The sequence below is a fragment of the Candoia aspera genome, chromosome 2 (genome assembly GCF_035149785.1).
Source record: "Candoia aspera isolate rCanAsp1 chromosome 2, rCanAsp1.hap2, whole genome shotgun sequence".
Lineage (NCBI taxonomy): Eukaryota > Metazoa > Chordata > Lepidosauria > Squamata > Boidae > Candoia > Candoia aspera.
The window spans coordinates 177,909,201-177,928,901 of NC_086154.1; the positions used below are offsets into that span (position 1 = coordinate 177,909,201).

Genomic DNA, 19,701 nt, shown 5'->3' on the forward strand with positions numbered 1-19,701 from the left:
ATTACCTTTTGGTTCATTTAACAACTTAGGCCAAATGCTGACAACTTTCTTAATTGTCTTTAGGAGATCAGGCAAGATGTATGACATTGTGACCCCTTCCCTCCTCCTCCTCCTCTCCTATTTTCTTTTCAGAGCTAACTATGGTAAGCATCATATGTGTATACCACTTTTAATACTAACTAGGCCTAGTTGCAAGCCGGAATTTAAAAACTCAGGTCAGATTAATCATTATTATTCATTTGGTGTTAGATATAGCTAGATCTAATGCAGTTCTGATTAGTTGTGATTAACTTTTCATATTGATTCTAGTGTGATTTACATACAAGTAAATTTGGATGGATCCAACCCCTAATGTATTTTCTGCCGTCCCTTTGCTTCATTATTAAATGGTGGTAGAACACAGAAAACTAGAGCCTCATGTGGTGCAGAGTGGTAGGTGGCAGTATTGCAACCAAAAACTCTCCCCACGACCCAAGTTCGATCCCAGCGGAAGCTGGATTCTCAAGTAGCCGGCTCAGGTCAGGTCAGCCTTCCACCCTTCCGAGGTTGGTAAAATGAGCACCCAGCTTGCTGGGGAAGGTGATGACTAGGGAAGACAATGGCAAACCACCCCGCTCTATAGTCTGCCAAGAAAACGTCATGAAAGCGGCATCCCTCCAAAGGGTCAGACATGACTCGGTGCTTGCACAGGGACCTTTCACCTTACCTTTCACAAAACACAGAAATGTGGATTTTTTTAAATTTTTAATTACAAAAAGAAGAGCAGGAAACAAACCACATTAAAAAGTGCTTTAACAAAAAAGTGAAAGAAATACAACAAAAAAAATGTTAATATGTCACTATAACAGTAAACAATTACAATTCTATATAGACTTATCTAATGCAAATATTATTCAAGTACATACTGTATATATTTCTGATAGATTTATATGACTATTGTGTTTTTTTAACCTACTGTATTTTGTATAAATGAGTCCCATATTTCATTATACTTGTCCATACAAAGTCTACGTCTATAGGCAATCCGCTCTTATGTAGCAAGTGCAGTCAGGTCTCTAATCCATTGAATAAATGGGGCCATGCATTTATCTTTCCAATGCTGCAATATCAGTCTTTTGGCCATAGTGAGGGCACAGAGAATCCATTTATGTTTTCTGTTGTCTTTTGAACTATATACTTAGTACATAGAACTTGACAACAGGAATGTGGAATATGATGTAGCCAAAGCATGAGTAAAGTGTGCAAGTTGTTACAAGTAGAAGAGACAGACATTTACTATCATTTTCAGTGAATTTTAGAATTCTCCTGGTTGGACTCTCTCTTTATTGGGATCACAGGAAGTGAATGTTTACAATATCCTTTTGTAGCAGGGTGGAAGAAACTGTGGCCCTTAAGGTGTCATTAATGTACAACTTCTAACGTTCTTTTGCATGCATTCATTAATACTTGAAGGCCCACATGCCCCCAAGTCCTGTCTTGTAATTGCTTCAGAGTTTTAAACAAGCAGGGCTAGTCTCTTACATTTCTTTGTGTTCGGTATAATGTATCACTTGTATCACTAATGATGTATCATTAATTTTGCATTCATCAGAAATATCAGTCCCCAAATCCATTTTAAGTTAGCAAAAAGATGGAGCAGAAAAGAGATAAGGGAAGAACAGTTCAGAATTGCAGTTTTATGCCACAGCTCTTCAAAAGCAGTTTCTACTGATAAGGTGGTGAATTCATTCACCTTTTAACAACCAGCTTTCATTTCATCTTTGGGCTGCAGAAACTAACAATCCTGTGATTCATTTATGGTTGCTAGTCTGTCTTCCCAGAACAGCAGCATAAAGCCATATCAAACCAGAAGCCAAGAGCTTTTCAGTTTCGTTTCACCCAAATTCTCCTTACCAAAGGTGAGGGCAGCAACTCACCAGATCTGGTAAGTCATTCCCATTTGAGAAAAATTCATGAAAACAATGGCAGGAAACGCTGAAGGGTGGAAACAATCCATGGAGCACAGAATCCACAAATCAAGGAGCTTCCTGATTGGCTTGATTTGCAAGGGACAAGAACACTTGGAACAGCCTTGAAATATTGTTCCATGCAGCTGAAATGTTTTTTTTTTTTCATTACAGGGGAATTTGTCACATGCTACCTTTGTAATAAAAAAAAAACTGCTTGTACAAACAGAAATGCTTAAGGAAAAATCAGGTTGGCGGAAGGGAGGCAGGATACTGCTGCTGATACTTCAGGCTGTACTTTGTCATCTAAAATTGATGGTTTTCTATACCATGTGATGGAGAGAAATCCACCCTAGTCTTGGCATTTTTCCCCTCTCTCTTTACTTTGCCCAATGTTTTTGAAGGGGCTTTGTTTTTTCTTGTCTGATCAGTAAAAACTTCACTCCAGCAGCTAATATTTATATTTCCGGTCATACCCCTAGCTCCTTTCATAGCTTATTAGAATGTACCATCTATTATAGTAGGCATCTGTAAGATATCTTCCAGTTCTTTTGGAATGCTACTCTGAGAACTCCCTAGAATTCTGTGTTGCATTACATAATAATTTTAGTCTTCTGCATTTGCCTCACCATGTTCAATTTGTGTTTTGTATTGCTTTGTATTCTTTTATATTATTTCCCCAAGTATTGCTATTTTTTAGCTCAAAAGTTAATGAATATATTAAAAATTACATCAAAACTCTTTATAGTAGGACCATAATCATATGAACTTGAAAGTACATTCTACTGAATAGTGCAATTTACTTCAGAGTAAGTATGCATGGAATTGGGCTGCATATTACACAATTTTGGCATTATTTGCATTCCGTTGGTCATTGTTGTATATGCAAGTGTGTGTTTCTTAACAAACTCAGAGAAGCAAATATATATGGCTTTATTGTGATTGCAGAATCCAAGGGGAACTTGTAAAGGTAGATGTATTTGATTATTAATCTTATAGCAAAATCTACCAAAGCTTTTTAAATCTGCATGATCTCAAAATTCATGGGTTATGGATGAATATTTCCTAACAGCTTTGTGATCTTTGGCAGACCTGATATGTGAAATGTAGCAGAATGCTGGAAAGCGTTTGGCCCAAGAGATCAGAAAAATCACACATACCAGGCATTTCTATAAAAATAAATGCATTTACAGAAAGCACAAAAACGTATTTTACAAGCTGTGCATTCACACACATGCTCAGAGAGGACGGGAGGAGGCTGTGTAGAAAGAAGGAAAACTGAAACAAGTCCAGGCAAGGTTCCTCCCCCAGGCAATGCAGCTTTTAACACCCAAATTGAGGACAATTAAATTCGACCTCTTCATCCTGCCAATACTTAAGGAAGTACTCAATTACCATGGTGACATTAATTTCTGTAGCAGAAAACAATATACCAAACATGAAATTGGGGCAATCCAATCCATTGAACTTCATCTGCATACACACTATATGAACCCCAGTTTAGAAGCATATTTGCCTCTCTGCTGTTTCTTTATTGCCGCAAACACTAAGAAAGACTTTGGACTTTACAAATGATGGCTGACTGTGATTTGTTTGGAACTATGTCTGCTCAGACAAAAGTTAGAAAGGATAGTAGAGACCACCCTGATGCCCTAGAAAAATTCATGGGATGTGTTTTGGTAAATCAGTGTTTTCTGAGTGGTTGTGCCCATCACAACAGCCATTTTATAAATAAGCAAGGTACACCCATGGAAGTGCCCACAGTATGTCCTCAAAATTCCAGATGTACGCATCAAAAATGATAACTGTCTCCAATGCATTTATGAAGTTAGTATCATAGAAACTGTTGTAGCCAAATCAACAGACAATACTGGGGCCATGGGTATATAACTGCATTGTTTATATCCTGTTACGGTAAACAATAGGTATTCTTCAGGAAGAATAATATTTATATCCAAACTGTTTACATTCTTAAACCTGTTCTTGACAATAGAGTTTGGCCACAAGGACAGAGAAAATACAGTTTGCTGAAACTCCATGTTATACTGAAGCATAAGTAAACAAACAAGTTAGGAAAATCTTTGAAAGTGCCAATCAGGGAAGGGTTGGATATTGCAATTTAAGCATCCAAATCATGATCACGTGACCATGGGGATGCTGCAACAGCCACAACTTCAAGGACCAGCCGTAAGTCTCCCCGTTCAGCACTGTCATAACTTAGAACAGTCGTTGAATGAATGGTTGTTAACCAAGGACTACCTGTACTGGTTTTATTGGGTATTAGAACTGTCAATCTAATACTGAACTAAAAACTATCATTGAGGAAGGCATTACACATCCCACTTTCTCTACTTCTATCACTGATTTTCAAGACAACTGCATTTCTGTTTTTAAAGGAGTGCATGAACACCAGGAAACTGATCATACCTGAGTAGCATCCCATGAAATGGGGCAAGTGTGTTCTCAACTCTTTATCTTTAAAAAGAAGTGTCTGTGAAATGTGTGTATCATACAGATAGACTCAATGTGTACCTCTTTTCTCTGTGGAGTGTACCCTTGTTTTGTTTTGTTTTGTTTTATTTATTTTCTATCCCGCCTTTATTATTTTTATAACTAACTCAAGATGGCAAACATACCTGATACTCCTTCCTCCTCCTGTTTTCCCCACAACAACAACCCTATGAGGTGAGTTGGGCTGAGAGAGAGTGACCAGCCCAAGGTCACCCAGCCGGCTTTCATGCCTAAGGTGGGACTAGAACTCTCAGCCTCCTGGTTTCTAGCCTGTTGCCTTAACCACTAGAAGCATGGTTCGTGTATTATAATTCTAAATTAATATTGTGTCCTCAGCAGGTGACTGCTTAGACTGTCAAGGAATTCCAGGGCTATATAAACATGTCTGGAAAGTTAAAACCATCCTGAAAGAAGACAGTGGAAAACCACTTTCATTTGGTTGCCAAGAAAACTGTTGCAGTGTCACCAGGAGTTGAGCTCAACATTAAAGAGATTAAAAAAAACAAAAAACTAGACATGACATGACAAAAGAATCATTTGCTGAGCCAGCACTCAACACGTTTCATGGCTGTGGTCTACTGAAGGTGCTTTCTGTCCTAATTTCAGTCATTCAGTCTAAACAGCAGCCCACTTAATTGTGCTGAGAAGGGTTTCCCCACTGTTATGTATAAAAGCAAGCTTAATAATTGCCACTCTGTTTCACTGCAAATGTAGAATTCCTCTACTCAAAGGGCTGCCTTCTGTTTTACATTCCTGGCGTATGCCAAAGGCACATGATACAGATTCCATAAAATTATTTCTATGTGCTGCTCCTCTTTACCCTATTTATAGTGCACATAACAAACAAAAATCCTCAGTGTTTAAAACCCATCAAAGTTTTTCCTCCCCCATCCACTGAGGTAAGAGTCCATGGTAATAGCAAATTATAGATGGTGTACTATAATGACAGAAATGGATCGGGATAGTTTTCACTTTCAATCAGTAGCTGCCTAATGTTTGCTTTCAACAATATTGATTATTTTAACATACCAATCATCATTCATAATTGCTATTATTTTCCCTTTTTCCCCAATCCTGCTCTCCAGCAAAGCTAGAACTCCAACTGCAGAAGAGAAGCAGGGCTATAAATTCTAATTTCACACCCATAGTTTACTTTTCATGGGAATAGCCCTGCACTATCTGCATTAAAATCTGGAGGATAAGGCTCTCTCTGGTTCACCACCCCTAGGAAATGCCACCTGAAAGGACTATGAAGGAAGGCCTTCTCAGTCACCAATCCGCTTTTCTTGAACAGCATCCTCTGGAAATCAGATTGACCCAACAATCTTGGGTTTTTGTAAAGGCATTAAAACTGACAGTCATAGCAAATCAAGACAGATTAGAAGACGAGCACACAAACACCCCTATTTTAATTGTATGATTAGTGTGTAGGCTACTCAGAGTCAGTTGAATTTGGAGTGGCATATAAGCCCAGCTAAATAAATAAATAAATAAGAATAATTACCTTTGAAAATCAGCTACAGCCCTGAGGTTGCATATACTTTCAGTGTGGGCCTCAGTGTTGAACAGATCTCCTAATTCTTTATGAAACCTAATTTCTCTTATAGCATGAAAAAGGAGCTTATTCTTAACAGAATTCCCAGTCCTGGGAATTTTATTAAGCATTTTGTGACACTAGAGTAGCACAGGGGCAAAGGGACCATGCTAGCAAACCCAGGATCGCTTAGATCTTGTATCTGCAATGCTACCTGTTCATGGCATTATTATTATCATGGTTGATCACACAGTGAGCCAGATGTTTAGACTGGATTTGTCATGTTTGTCCACCTATCGAGTTCTTCCCAAGGACCTGGGGTAGGCAGATTGTCATGTTCACTGATTCAATGTAGTTTATACATCGTAACATTTCACATGCCATGGCGCTGATGCGCGTTTCTGTTTGGGAGGGAGCTGCTGTGAGACCTTGTACCAAGCTTTGTATGTGATATCAGTACAATGGAATGTGTTTGGGTTATGTTATCTGTTCAAGGCCTTTTCCCACAGACCATCAGAAACCGTTAGGAGCACCTGGGATTGTGAACTTGAGAAGACTCTGCGGGAGGAGGGATTTCATTTGCACCGAGGGTTTTTAGTTTGAATTTGGCGTGCTTTCATCATTCTCAGCTTTCTCTGTGATCCTGCATACTATTCTTTAATAAATCAGATATCTTTGAATTCCTGCTCATGAGTCTGATGGTGTTTTAGAATAGGCAACCATTACACAGATGTTGTTGTTTAATAATATTAAAGATATCATCGCAGGATGTAAGCTGTTCCAAGTAAAGCTGCCTTTTGCAATTGACTGATGGTCAATGCCAATAGTGTTCAAGTGGTGCTCCAGATGTTTTGGAATTGTTATTTTCATTATTTTCATTATTATTTTCATTATTATTTTTGTCATTTTATCCCACCTTTTTTATATCTAACTCAAGGCGATGAACATACCTAATACTCGTGCCTCCTGTCAGGAATAAGGCAAAGGAACTATACTGAGCCAGGAATGAAGCTCTAGTCTTTATTGTTTCTACCATATACACAGAATCTTGCCAAACTGAGCAAAACTAGCAGGCTCTAAGGGAAAAACCCCAGAAACTCTAAGGCGGGTCCTGTCTGAACTTCTTGGCCAGGTGCCCAAGGTTTTCCACACTGGGAGTTTTTCCCCCTGGAAGGCGCCCCCTCCTTCCTCGCCTGCAATCTCCATAACATCTCCTATTTTTCCCACAACAGCAACCCTGTGAGGGGGGTTGGGCTGAGACAGTGATTTTCCCAAGGTCACCCAGCCAGCTTTCATGCCTAAGGCAGGACTAGAACTCACAGTCACCTGGTTTCTAATTCAGCACGTAACCACTACATCAAACTGGTTATGGTGTTAAAAAATATAAAATTTAGTGTGAATGGCCTACACTCCATTCTGGTAAGTCACATCCAGATGGGCAAATTAACCTGATCTAGGACAATTTTCTAAATTCCATGAGTGAGCCTACTCGGTAGCAATCGAAGCAAATATTTGTAGCTCAGGGTTGAACTGTGGAGTCCTTGGTGCTCTCTGAGCCTTGTTGTTTTCTTGCAGACGTTTCATTGCCAGACTAGGCAACATCTTCAGTGCAAAGAGGGAGTGGGCCTTGCTCTCAGTTTATATACTGTGGCTTGTCCTGCTTGTGTTGGTAGGGGTGTTGTTCTCTCCTTGGGAGTTCTTTGATTGGGCTGTTGTTTGCTGCTTGGTTGACTGACTGAGTTAATAGTTCCTTGATTAGGGTGTATTGTGCTGTTTGATGGTTCATCTGATGTTAATCCTAGTGTTAATTTTTGCATATCTGGGTGTTGATTGCTGGCGAGGGAGTGTACTGGTCTTTTGGCTTTTCTATTGTCCCTTTTGAATGGTATGTAAATGTTGTTTACCTCTGTGTGTCTGTTGATGGCTGTTTGGTCTGAGTGCCAGGCTTCCAGGAATTCTCTGGCATTTTTGGATTTGGCTTGGTTTAGGATGCTCACAGGGGACACGGTGGTGCTGCGGGTTAAACTGCTGAGCTGCTGAGCTTGCCGATCAGAAGGTCGGCGGTTCAAATCTGCGTTGATGGGGTGAGCTCCCGTTGCTAGTCCCAGCTCCTGCCAACCTAGCAGTTGGAAAACATGCAAATGTGGGTAGATTAATAGGTACCACTTCGGCAGGCAGGTAATGGCGTTCCGTTTAGTCATGCCGGCCACATGACCATGGAAGTGTCTATGGACAAACGCCGGCTCTTCAGCTTTGAAACTGAGATAAGCACCACCCCCTAGAGTCGGACACGACTGAACTTAATGTCAAGGGAAACCTTTACCTTTACCTAGGATGCTCACAGTTTCCCAGTTGAAATATGGTTGAATCTGTCCATGTGTTGTGAGATTAAGGAGTTCTCATTGTGTCTTCTGACTGCTAGTTGGTGTTTGTGGATGCGCTCTGCTAGTCTTCTGCCTGTCTGTTCTACATAGTGGCTGTTACAGTCTTTGCATTGTATGTTGTAAATAACTCCTGTTTTTTCTTCTTGGGCTATTGGGTCTTCTGGGTTGCTTAATATGTTTTGAAGAGTTTTAGTTGGTTTATGTCCTACGGTGATGCCATGTGGTTGTAACAGTCTGTTGGTGGTTTCTGAGCAACCCAAGTGACATACCTCTGATCATGGAGACTGTATAACTGAGATTCCCCATTTTGTGTCTATAGGTACCAATATGTCAATAGTCACTTCCATTAGCTTCTCTTGGGTCCTTTTTTTTTTTTTTTTTTGGTCACTATACCAGATTGGCTCTCCCTTGGATCCTTAGGTCCACCTAATTTTTAAAATTAAGATTCTTTTAATTCTAAATGAGAAGCAGATATACTGCAAACTAAGCAACAGCATTCAGCATATTTATTTTCATGAATCTTATATTCTATTTGAGTCCCTAAGGCATTTTTAGTGGTAAATAGTATGTAACTGTAGCTTACCGGTCAAGCATATCTGAAAGATTCTTATGTTAAAGAGGAAAGATTGAGAAATGATTTCTTACATTAACAGAAAAGCCACAGTTTCTGGTGGGATGCATGCACATTTTATAATTGATACAATATGTGTGGCATGAAAATTGAAAGACAAGATAAACACTAAGAACCTTCTGGCAATTTGATATTATTTTTAATTAGCTGTAAGACTTTGGAATTGTTTGGGGGGAGGGAGAATCTGATTATCAGTGGTGTGTGTGTGTGTGTGTTTAGTAGACTGCTACTGTTTTACCCCACAATAACATAAAGACAATGACCTTGCCAACATATCTATAATATTTAATTTCCAGAGCATTTGGGGCACTTTCAAGATGGCAGTTTAGCAGGCTCCAGCACTTGATATTAAAAAGTAAAATGTTTATTTATACATTGGTTCCAAATCAATTTTATTAATTAGAGGGGGCTTATAAAATGGCCCTTTACCACAGACCCTTTCTAATGACTACAGGAGACCCCTTAATTGTATAGTTGTGTTTCTGGCATTTCCCATAAGCCAGTACTGAAAGCAAGCTCCAGCCACATTTATTGTTTTTATTTTTAAATGGAAAATAGAAAAGGCTTAATTCTCCTTTTGAAAAAAAAAAAAGGGGCCTTTAAAATACCTCTCATAATGGTTTAATTTGTTATATCGTACATAGTACAATGAATGCCAATTCTGATGTTACTTTTGGTGGGGTGGGAGCAGGCTTGAGCTTTCCTAAGTAATGCATAAAATTCTTCAGGAATACACAGGAGTCTCATCAATATATGCTTATAATCTGAAAACATTTTAAAGTTGTTGGTTTCATTATTGTATTTCTAATTTAAACCAGATTTGAGTTACCAAGTCATTATACACACACACACACACACACTTGAATTTGCAGAAAGTTAAATTTTGAATTACCCCATAAACCTACAAATTCAGACCAGGAGGACTCAATCTTTATCCAAACCTTTATAAAACACAGGGCAGAAAATGGAGCCAATGCTGTAAAGAATGAAAGGGGAAAAGCTCAAGGTTTTGGTACCTACCCACTCTTCAGACCTCTAGAAAAGTATGAATGAAGGACCCAGGGTTTGAAAAGAAAAGATCTTAAACTAGAGTAGCTAAGGTGGATGAAATGGGAAATCGAAGTATAGTTATCACCCTTTTTTAATGAACCTTTGAAATATAGAATCCCAATGAAAAAAAAATTCAGTTAATTCCAAATAAAGGAATATTCTAAGAAAGTAGAAACAATTTACAAACTTAAGTGTTATCCAGTGTTATAAAAACATTACTTTTTTAAAAAAAACTCCAGTTCTTGGAATAAGTATCAGTTTCATAGATATATACTTTTCTTTTCATATGATAGTGCTCTATATCAGGAGCTGTCATTTTTGGAATCTGGTTACCATGCAAATTAATTCTGGTTATACACTTTGTTAGTTTGCTTTAGCCAAATTAGCAAATAGTTTTGTGATATCTGTATGGCATAAACTTCATCAGATATATGAAACACTATCCTTAGAAACATTTATATATCCTTATTGGCAATGTTAGAGGAATAGTAAAAAGAAGAAAAAGAAAAGAAAATGTAGAAAGTGCAGATAATGCTAATGACCAAAAATGGTGATACTTGTTAGACTATGGCATGGGCATTTTTGCTTTAACCAGTAGATTAACACATGTGATATGATAAATATATTTGGTCTCTGTTTTATCCTTGACAAAGTGTTATGCAGTTCAGATTCTTCACAATAAAATTGGTCTGAGTGGAATAAGGAGTTGTCTTAGGGTGGCCATATGCTGGCTCTGTTCCCTCCACATGTTTAACATGGTGAGCCAGTAACCCTGTCAGATCTCCTTGCCAATGATTCTGGTAGAGTCAAGTGGGAGGGAGGTGTGGCCATAATCAGTGTTATAGAGGATGTTCAGGGGCTGCCAGAACACTGGTAGGGAATTCTGTAATGGAGAGTTGCAATGGCTTTTCCTGCTGCTCTGTAGCCCTAACTCTTTTCCTTGGAGGACTGAAAAGGGGGTCAGCAACTGCTCTATGACTTGCCTGATTGGGAGAGGGCATTGTAGCTAGAAACAAACCCAGAGCTGCTTAGGGTAAAACTGCCCCTTCTTAATCTCCCACCTAACTGGGAATAGGTATTCGCTTATTCACAATGACCTTGTTGTGTTCTCTATAAATAAACCTACATAATCATGGGGATAAAATGATGGTCAGGAAAAAACTTAAATGTGGGAGAGAAATATAATAAAAAGGTAATTTATTGTGTTATCAAGAACATCTGCAAGCCATAATAGACTAATCCAAAGGAATTGTTGTGTAGCAGTTCAAATGCAGGTTTTGTTTATATTTTGAATATCTGATTTGAAATATAGATTACATTTACTTACAATAAACTTATTTTACTTATTCTCTTGTTAATATTCTTGTTTCTAAAGTAAACCAGTTTGGTCCCTAGCTGATTTCAGTGACCTTCCTTCCTTCCTTCCTTCCTTCCTTCCTTCCTTCCTTCCTTCCTTCCTTCCTTCCTTTCCTAATTTTGGGAGGGAAGCATCTGCAGAAGAAAGGCTTTATTACCCTTCCCTGCACAAAATGCTCCCAGTCCAGGATAGGACTCCTTGTGGTTACTTTAGAGTAAATTAAAACAAAAAAGAGAATTGCACAATAACTAACTAATCACCCTCAGTTTATTTATTCAACTGCCAATAATTATATTGAGAATTTGATGTTAAAACAAATGATACATTTGCATGTATAAATAATTATTTTGCAGCTAAGTCAAATATATACTTACTGATTGAACATTTCTTTCCAGATGAATAAGTTTTTCTGTAATATATTTTCCAGATTAGAACAAGAAATAGGAAAGCTTGAACGTGAAGAATCCCAAATATCTGCCAAAGAACAGATCATCTTAGAGAAACTAAAGGAGACGGAAAAATCTTTTGAGGACTTACAAAAGGTAAGATGAAAAAAAAATCCAAACAACCCGATCTTCTTAAGAGAAAGTTTTTCTTTCCAACAACTGGCATACAAATATATATAGTAATGATAGAGAAACTCTATAGAAGAATGGGATCAGGCTAATGTCAGATGACTCAATGGAAAAGTAGGGTTTATTTATTTATTAAATTTCACTCCTGTCTTTAACACTGATCATTGGTTATATAGAGTGGCCAGATATCCAAGTTAACCATGCAGTAGGCTTTGCTTTCAACATATAGTATGTATTCAAAAGAGGACAATGTCACCAGAACACTGTAAAAAGAGATTTGAACACTGTTAAATTTAGTGACTGGATACCTACTCAAAAGCAAGTCTTACAGAGGTCAGTGCAGTTAGGGAAATAATTTCCCACAGGCAAGTGTCTATAGCAACCTTCCTAACGTGGCATCCTCCAGATGTATTCCCAGTATTTCTATACTAACTAGGAAAGATGGAGCTTGCATTTGAAGTATATCTGGGTGATGCCAGTTTAAAGAATGCTGGTTTATTGATACTGCAGCTTAAGAGTGATGAAAAGAATAAAGTTTATATGGAGTGATATCTGGAAGTAGAGTGGCTAAATATTTAAATATTATCAATATTTAAAATGCTATCTAATTATCTTACAGAATTAAGATTAAGTATTCTAAAGCTTTTGTTAGGTATTAAAGTTGCTTACACAGATTATTATTATAATCCAGAACCACCAAATGAAGATGTATTCTGCACAAATCTTTTGGGTAACTGCGAAGCTACGTCAGAGATTTTACATGTTCCCATGTATAAAACCACTCATGACACCATCATTGATTTATGGATTCACTGAAGGGAATTTTTGTTGTTGTTGTTTTGTTTCAAATAAAATAACCCATAATTTTGTACGTACAGCAGACAGTGTTGTTGGGATGCTGAACATAGTTAAGCCAAAGAACAGACTGAAGCTTGAAGTACTTAATTCAGCTAGCAATAAAGATATTCATAATATTCTAGAATGGTGTTAATCAGGTGTTCCATTTCAATAATTCTTGCTGCTTTATGAAGCAACTTCCTTTTTTCCAAGACAAACAAAATCAGAGGACATTATCTGCATCAAGCTCAAACTGATATTTATCCTGGTCCTCAACCAAAATGTCTCCCAGACTGGCTCACTTTTCAGTTAGAAACAACAAAACTAAAAGTTTATAATCTTAAAATGCACAACAGAAAAAAGAAAAAGAATGGAGAGAGAAGAAAACGAGTTAATGTATGCACCAGTTTGTATCATTACTAAGTTCTTACAATATCTGGTTAGATAGAAATTATTCAGGAACAATGGAGTCAAAAGGAGCTTTTCTCTCAGCAGTGTCAATGAAATGACCTTGCTTCCCATCCCTCCTCTGATGGAATGAAGTTACACTTCATTTAGTGCTTAATTAAGATACTTAAATGCAATTTGTAGTGGGCAGGGTTGGGGGAGGCATGAGTAGCAATTTTAAACACTTAGGCAGATTGGAAAGCAACAAACTTGTTCTGAATTCAGCACAGACACCATAGTTCCCTCGGTTATATTCCACAAATTCCATTGATTTCAAGGCAGGATCCACATACATAGCTATATTCTGGAAGAAAGTTGAAATATTCATCTGCCTGACAGAGTTGAAGTCATCCTTTCTTTCTAAGAAATTGCCGTTTTACAAAGGAAGTTTATGAATTCTAAAGAAGAAGTGTTGGCACCCAGACAAGCTTCTGTTGCCAGAATTAAGGAAGAAGAGCATGGAAATTAAACTACAGAAGGAATATAACATTCATTTGGTTCTGAATATGTACTTAATTTTCAGAGTCCTTTACAACACTACACATAACATAGCTTGCACATGGAGTTGAAGCATGTGCTATCAGGAGGTTGCCATTTCCAATTCTGAGAGCTATGAACTCACTAAGCAGCCTTAGAGGAGCTTCTTTCTGATATGTCTGTCATACAGAGATAGTGATGCTAGGTTATTTGAAAGCATGTCTGGTTCACCTGCCAGAGTTCCCCCTCTATTGCTGACTGTAGAGACAAGAAAGCCATTATTATTGGGGTGCAGGTCATCTTGTGTATAAGTCCGTCCATGCTGGGTGGGAAAAAAGAAGCTTCCATTTCTCGCAGCCAAGCATGGAAGGAAACTGAGCTACCAGTCAAGAAACAAGATCAGCCCAAGCCAGCATGGGCAATGGATAATGGGAAATGTAGTTCAAAATAATTGTAGAACGTTATGTTGCCTATTTTAGTATGAGCTTTGCTTCTGCCCTAGCAGCACTGTTTCCTTCCATACTAAATGGAGAGTGAAAGAATCCTTGCTTTTCCCACTCAGTATGGAAAAAAACTGAATGGGACATATATCTGCCAACAGGAACAAGTATTGAATAAAACATCAGTGGAAGAGTTGAGTATGAATGTGAGCAAGAGAAAAGTGTATGCATGAATGTGAATCTGATTATATTCAAATGTAAACCTAACCCCCACCTGTTATCAACTCCAAACAGGCCCACTTCTGTGTGACTTCCTAACTGCCTATTCCTATTTTATAGGACTACTGTAAATAATAGTAATATGCTATGCACAAAGCACTTTAAACACTAATATTATATACAAACAAACTGATTCAAATGTTTTTGATATTTCAGAGTTTCTCACACCAAGATGGAGGTAAGTGGTTTGGTTTGCTTTTGCACTTGATATCTTTAACTATACATTATTATATATGAGCATTTTATTTACTACTCTGCTACTCTTTCACACATACTAAGCTTCAAAACAATGTTACCCAAAAGAAAGATGTGGAGTAAAGCTTTTTCAAAAGTTCTTGATGCCAGCAGTAAGCTTTCTTTAGATTTCATGGGCCATAGATCAAGATAAACCCTATTCTATATATATACCTGACAGCAACACAGCATATATGCACACAAATATAGATTTCATCATGATGTAATTTAATGATAATGATAACCAGGTACTTCTATACTAAACACAATTGTTTGAAAATGAATCTTAGTGGTTGGACACAAAGGAAAGATTCCTTAATTTTGGAATCCTAATAGCACAGATAGAAACCCCCCAGCCCCTCATCCCAAATGACCCTCATAGAGAACGTTGAATAAAAAACAAATTTAGACCCATTCAACTGCCGTTTATATTTGTGTGCATGTGGATGTATTTGTTTTCAATAAGACTATTAAATGCATGATCCAACATAATCTAGTTGAACATTTATCTGATCCTTAAGACATTCCATCTGACCATTTTGTAACTCTCTGATAGAATCTGACTAATATTAAACAGCCCAAGAAATTATATGCAAGAGAAATTACCACACTAAAATAATGCGTCCTCTTTGATAATGTTTGATGGAATAGTAGCCATACATCCTATGGGCTCTTCCTCATGGCCAAGTTAAAGTGCTTCTGTGTCAAAGTCATCTCATGGGAGTTTGTCCCTGACATTGTATACCTTCAACTGCACAGAAATATCTTGCTATTCTAGAAGGTGAGATATGGAACTGAATAAGGTTGAAAAGGGAACTGATACTATTAGGAATTTTTTAAAGCTGCTATACTGCATGGAGGAGAAGTGAAAGCTGTGATTCATTGGAGTGTGGAAATGCTGGCCATCAGAGGTGAAGGTACTACAGTACAACTTTTTGGGATGGAAGGCAGAAAGGTTCAAAGTTTGAGAGGAAGATTTGAGGACTTCCAGAAAGAGGCCTGGAGCTATTCAGCAATCCAGTGTCTGCTGAGGCCAGAGAGACAGAGAAGGAGTGAAGGAAAGAACAGGGCCAAGGACAACAGAGGAGAGAACAACTTGCAAGTCTCTCTCCATGTAAAATTAGCTAAGCCAAAAAGCTGACAGACTGGGGGAGCAAAAGCCTGTTTAACTAACTGAACTTTCCTGTGCAAGACAGGAAGGAATAACTATAAATGAAATAAGCACTTTGTTAATAGAGGGAATAACAAAGTAAGAAGAACTTAGAATGAACAGTGAAAGAGACACAGTATTTAAGAAGAGTAGAATCCTAAAGTACTAAAAGAGCAAGTTAGGAAAGAGAAGTGGCTTTTGGTAATGTAAATTCACTGTAAATAATAAATCACAGAGTACTGAACAACTTAAGCAATAACCCATAGATTGTAATAATTTATTAATGAATGTTCAATCTACCAGTTGATTTATATGGATTGCCTGGTTTGTTGCCATCCCTGAAACATTCAAATCCATAACAGTGCTGTCCACCTGTCCTCAATCTAGCAAAACACTAGGCTATCATAAATGGGGCTTCCCTTGTTGCCAGTCTCTGTTCTGTCACAGTAACAAAACTGTCAGATAGTGCTGTCCTTATTTACTTATTATGAGCTAAATTACCAAAAGGGATTGGTGGATTTCTCTAACCGTGTTTCCTCTTCTGCTAAGCATTTCCTGCCAGCATGAATGCAACTAACAATCATTCTGTCTAATATAGTGAGGGGGATGGAGGGGAACAAGTTTAGCTGACACTTAAAGGAGGGAGATCTCCTGATGTTCCTCATAACCTCTCCTCTGCATCCATTATCTATCAGTTGGCCTGTTTCTGAACATTGGTATAGCACTCTTCTGAAAGATAGCTAAACCATTTTTCAGAAATAGTCCCACAGATAACAGGTACAGAGAAGAGGTACAATGGGTGAAGTGGGAGGTAGCTTTCTCAGTGTTCCTGCTAAGCCCAACCTCTCCTCTCCATCTATTCTCTGTTAATTGGGCTATTTTTGAACATGGGTATGGCACTCAGAGCTCTAAACCCATGTTGGAAAATAGCAGATGTAGAGGATGGGCATGGGATGAAATGGAAGCTCTCCTGATAGTCCTGCTCCATGCAGTTCCTCCCTGACTAATGAGCAAGTGACCAAGACATCAACTTCTTAGGACTGACAGCATCTGGTAGTAGCCAGGAAATAGCCAGGAAAAACAAGCATACTAGAGCTGACTTTGGAATTGCACAATTGTGATGGCCCACACATAATGATAGTCATCACCATGGCATCTAGGGCCATCAGGGCCAGAATAGAGTAGAAAAAGTAGCACACGTAGAAACAAAGATGAGTGTAGATAACCATGGTGCATTACACAAACAACTGTGAAAACTTCATCTGTGTAAGACTAGTCCAGACAACATTGCCTAGTCAGACTACCAGTTGTTGCACTCTTGTGTGAGTCCTCAGATAGAATATAAACTTTAAAAATCAGTAAAGGATCCAGCCACACAAACCACTTGCTGGCAGAAGCAGAAGAAAATGCATAATGTATCCAATAGTGACATGATCTCCTGAAGTCCAAGCCAAAATGGCCCTGGAGGGCACTTCCTACAATCAGAGGGGAGAAGGCATGCTCACAGCAACCTAAAGTGGTAAATAGGAGCTGGGCAGATCCCAACCCTTGACTGCATTAGCAGCAAAAGGTCAGTGAAATGTGCCAGATCATATCCACAGCAAAAAGAGGAAAATACAACTTTAAAACCAGAACAGACTGAAGATGACTAATGCAGAGTCATGAAGATAAAACACAGAAAGAGGTTTCCAGGGCATGTTTGTTAGGGACAAGTGAAGAACAGCTCTGTCGTATCCTACCTAGTTGTTTACTGTAAAAGCTGTTTACGTAGCAGCCCCTGAAAGCACACTTGGGAACAAGTGGCTTCTGAAACTTCTTTAAAAATGGAGTTCTAAGTTCCACCCAGACAGCATACAGAGTTCTCTTTACTGGATCTCCACTGTTGATGCCAGCCATTCACACAGCCAGATACCTTCCAGGTATATTGGACTTCAGCATTCAGAATTCCAAGCCAGCATGGAATTGCTATTGTAACATAAAAGATACCAGAGTTCTGAATTTACAAAGAGGCCATGGTGCTCTGTGTTTCTGCTGAGGGGCAAGTCAGGCTATTAGTATTGAAAATAGCATGAGTTTCATATCTTAAGAGAATGAAGAAATGATAAGCTATACTTTATCTTATGTATGCATCTCCAGAAGGTTAAATCACAACAGACTTCTAAAACTAGAGGAGGTTTGTTTAAAATAACCGCGAGAAGGAACTGTCTTGCCAAAAATGAGAGATGTCCCCAAACACACTGCTGTTATCAAATACTTTTCGATAATGTGCCACTCCCAGAAACGTGCCATGAATTACATCAGTTTTTATGGGAGCCAGTTATTGGTTACATTGTAATATATAAATCTTTATTTCAGTCCTCTTCTTTTGAATCTGCATACTGAAACAGCAGTAATAATGGTATAACAACAACACTGCCTAGATGTAATTTAAGACTTACAAATCACTTACAAATCACAGATAACTTGTATATGCTTTTATTGTTAATGATACTAGTATGAGTTGGATTGCTTAGAGGTCAACTTAAATATATTGTTTAAGAAAGAAAATTAAGTAGCACAGTGAATAGGCATGACATTGCAAGGCCCCTTGTCTAGAACTTCCAAGACATTTTGTTTATCTCTTCTACCTGCCAGTTATTAATGAATTTTTTGTTCTGTGACTAAAGTTAATCTTTAGCTCCACGTGGGCCAGCAGTGCCATGCCTGTTTGTGGTGGAGATTCTGGAAGTAACCTGTCTCAGAAGTAGGCATCAGGCAGGAAAGACAACCCAACTTATTGGAGTGATTTTTTTCTCCAAAATAAGAAATTTCCCTCCAATCCCAAAGGGGAGGACGAATATTTCTTAGGGTCCATAGCCCTTGTAACCATGTACTGTATGTTTGTTTGTTTGTTTGTTTGTTTTGGATACTTAATCCTTCAATAAATTGGCAGGGGGTATATTTGTTATAGAGAAATCAGTATAAATCTTCTATTCATAGCTGGTGGTATAGCTTTTAATTTTTCTCCTTTAAAATTCAATTAATTCCATCAGAAAAAAGTGAACAGCTTTTAAGTGGCCATACAAGCATCTTATTTCAGATTATTGAAATGAATTGAATATGAGACTGTATATGGTGACAGTTCAGAAACTGAAAATTAGTGCAAAAGGAAAAAAGGGAAAACAACCATTCTGATATAGCCACTATTTAAGGGGAATTACTCAACTATGTGTGCTCCAAGCGTAGAATCATGGATGCCTTAATCAAATGGGAAGTGTCCCTTTTTTTTAACCGCATCCCAACTATCACATTCTTTAAAATAGCATGGAGCTGTTATCAGGGTTAGTGCCATCATGGGCAAAACTGTGAGGGGCTAACCCTCTTATTGCCCCCTCCTGTCACCATCACCCCCATATGGTTGTGGGTTTATGTGAACAATAAAAGAAACAACAGGACAGGGTTCTTCAGCAGCCCTATTTTTGCAGGGCCGCTTGTTGGCTTATCTGTATGAGCAGCAGGAATAGACGACTAATCTTCTGTTGACCATTGCTTCCCTGTTCAAATGACATAGTTAACTAAAGCAGTCAGTTTAAGGCTAAAATTGCTATTGATTAGGTTATATGTGCACATGACACACTAATCCCACCCATGACCCAGTAATATGTGTTGGGCTGATGGGGCCAGTTTAGATTATCTTTGCTGGCTACTACGCCATTTCTGAGCCCAGTTCAAAATGCTTGTTTTAATCTCAAATAGCTGTAAACTCCTTTAGTCTTCCTACTGCCATATGATACTACCTAACCATTAAGAGCAGCCTTAAAAATCTTGCCCTTCAGTATCTGAAGTAAGGCAGGTCCCATCCTATCTTTG

At 38.2% G+C, this 19,701-nt stretch overlaps 1 protein-coding gene across 4 annotated transcripts in view; it reads left to right on the forward strand.

Annotated features, from left to right (window-relative positions):
• Window positions 1–19,701, forward strand: part of PALM2AKAP2 (PALM2 and AKAP2 fusion) — a 245,171-nt gene that overhangs the window by 99,433 nt on the left and 126,037 nt on the right. For all 4 annotated transcript variants that reach the window (XM_063294958.1, XM_063294956.1, XM_063294957.1 and 1 more), the window contains exons 4-5: window positions 11,841–11,955; window positions 14,625–14,646. In XM_063294958.1, the coding sequence (XP_063151028.1) occupies window positions 11,841–11,955; window positions 14,625–14,646 (137 nt within the window). The remainder of the gene's footprint in view (window positions 1–11,840; window positions 11,956–14,624; window positions 14,647–19,701) is intronic.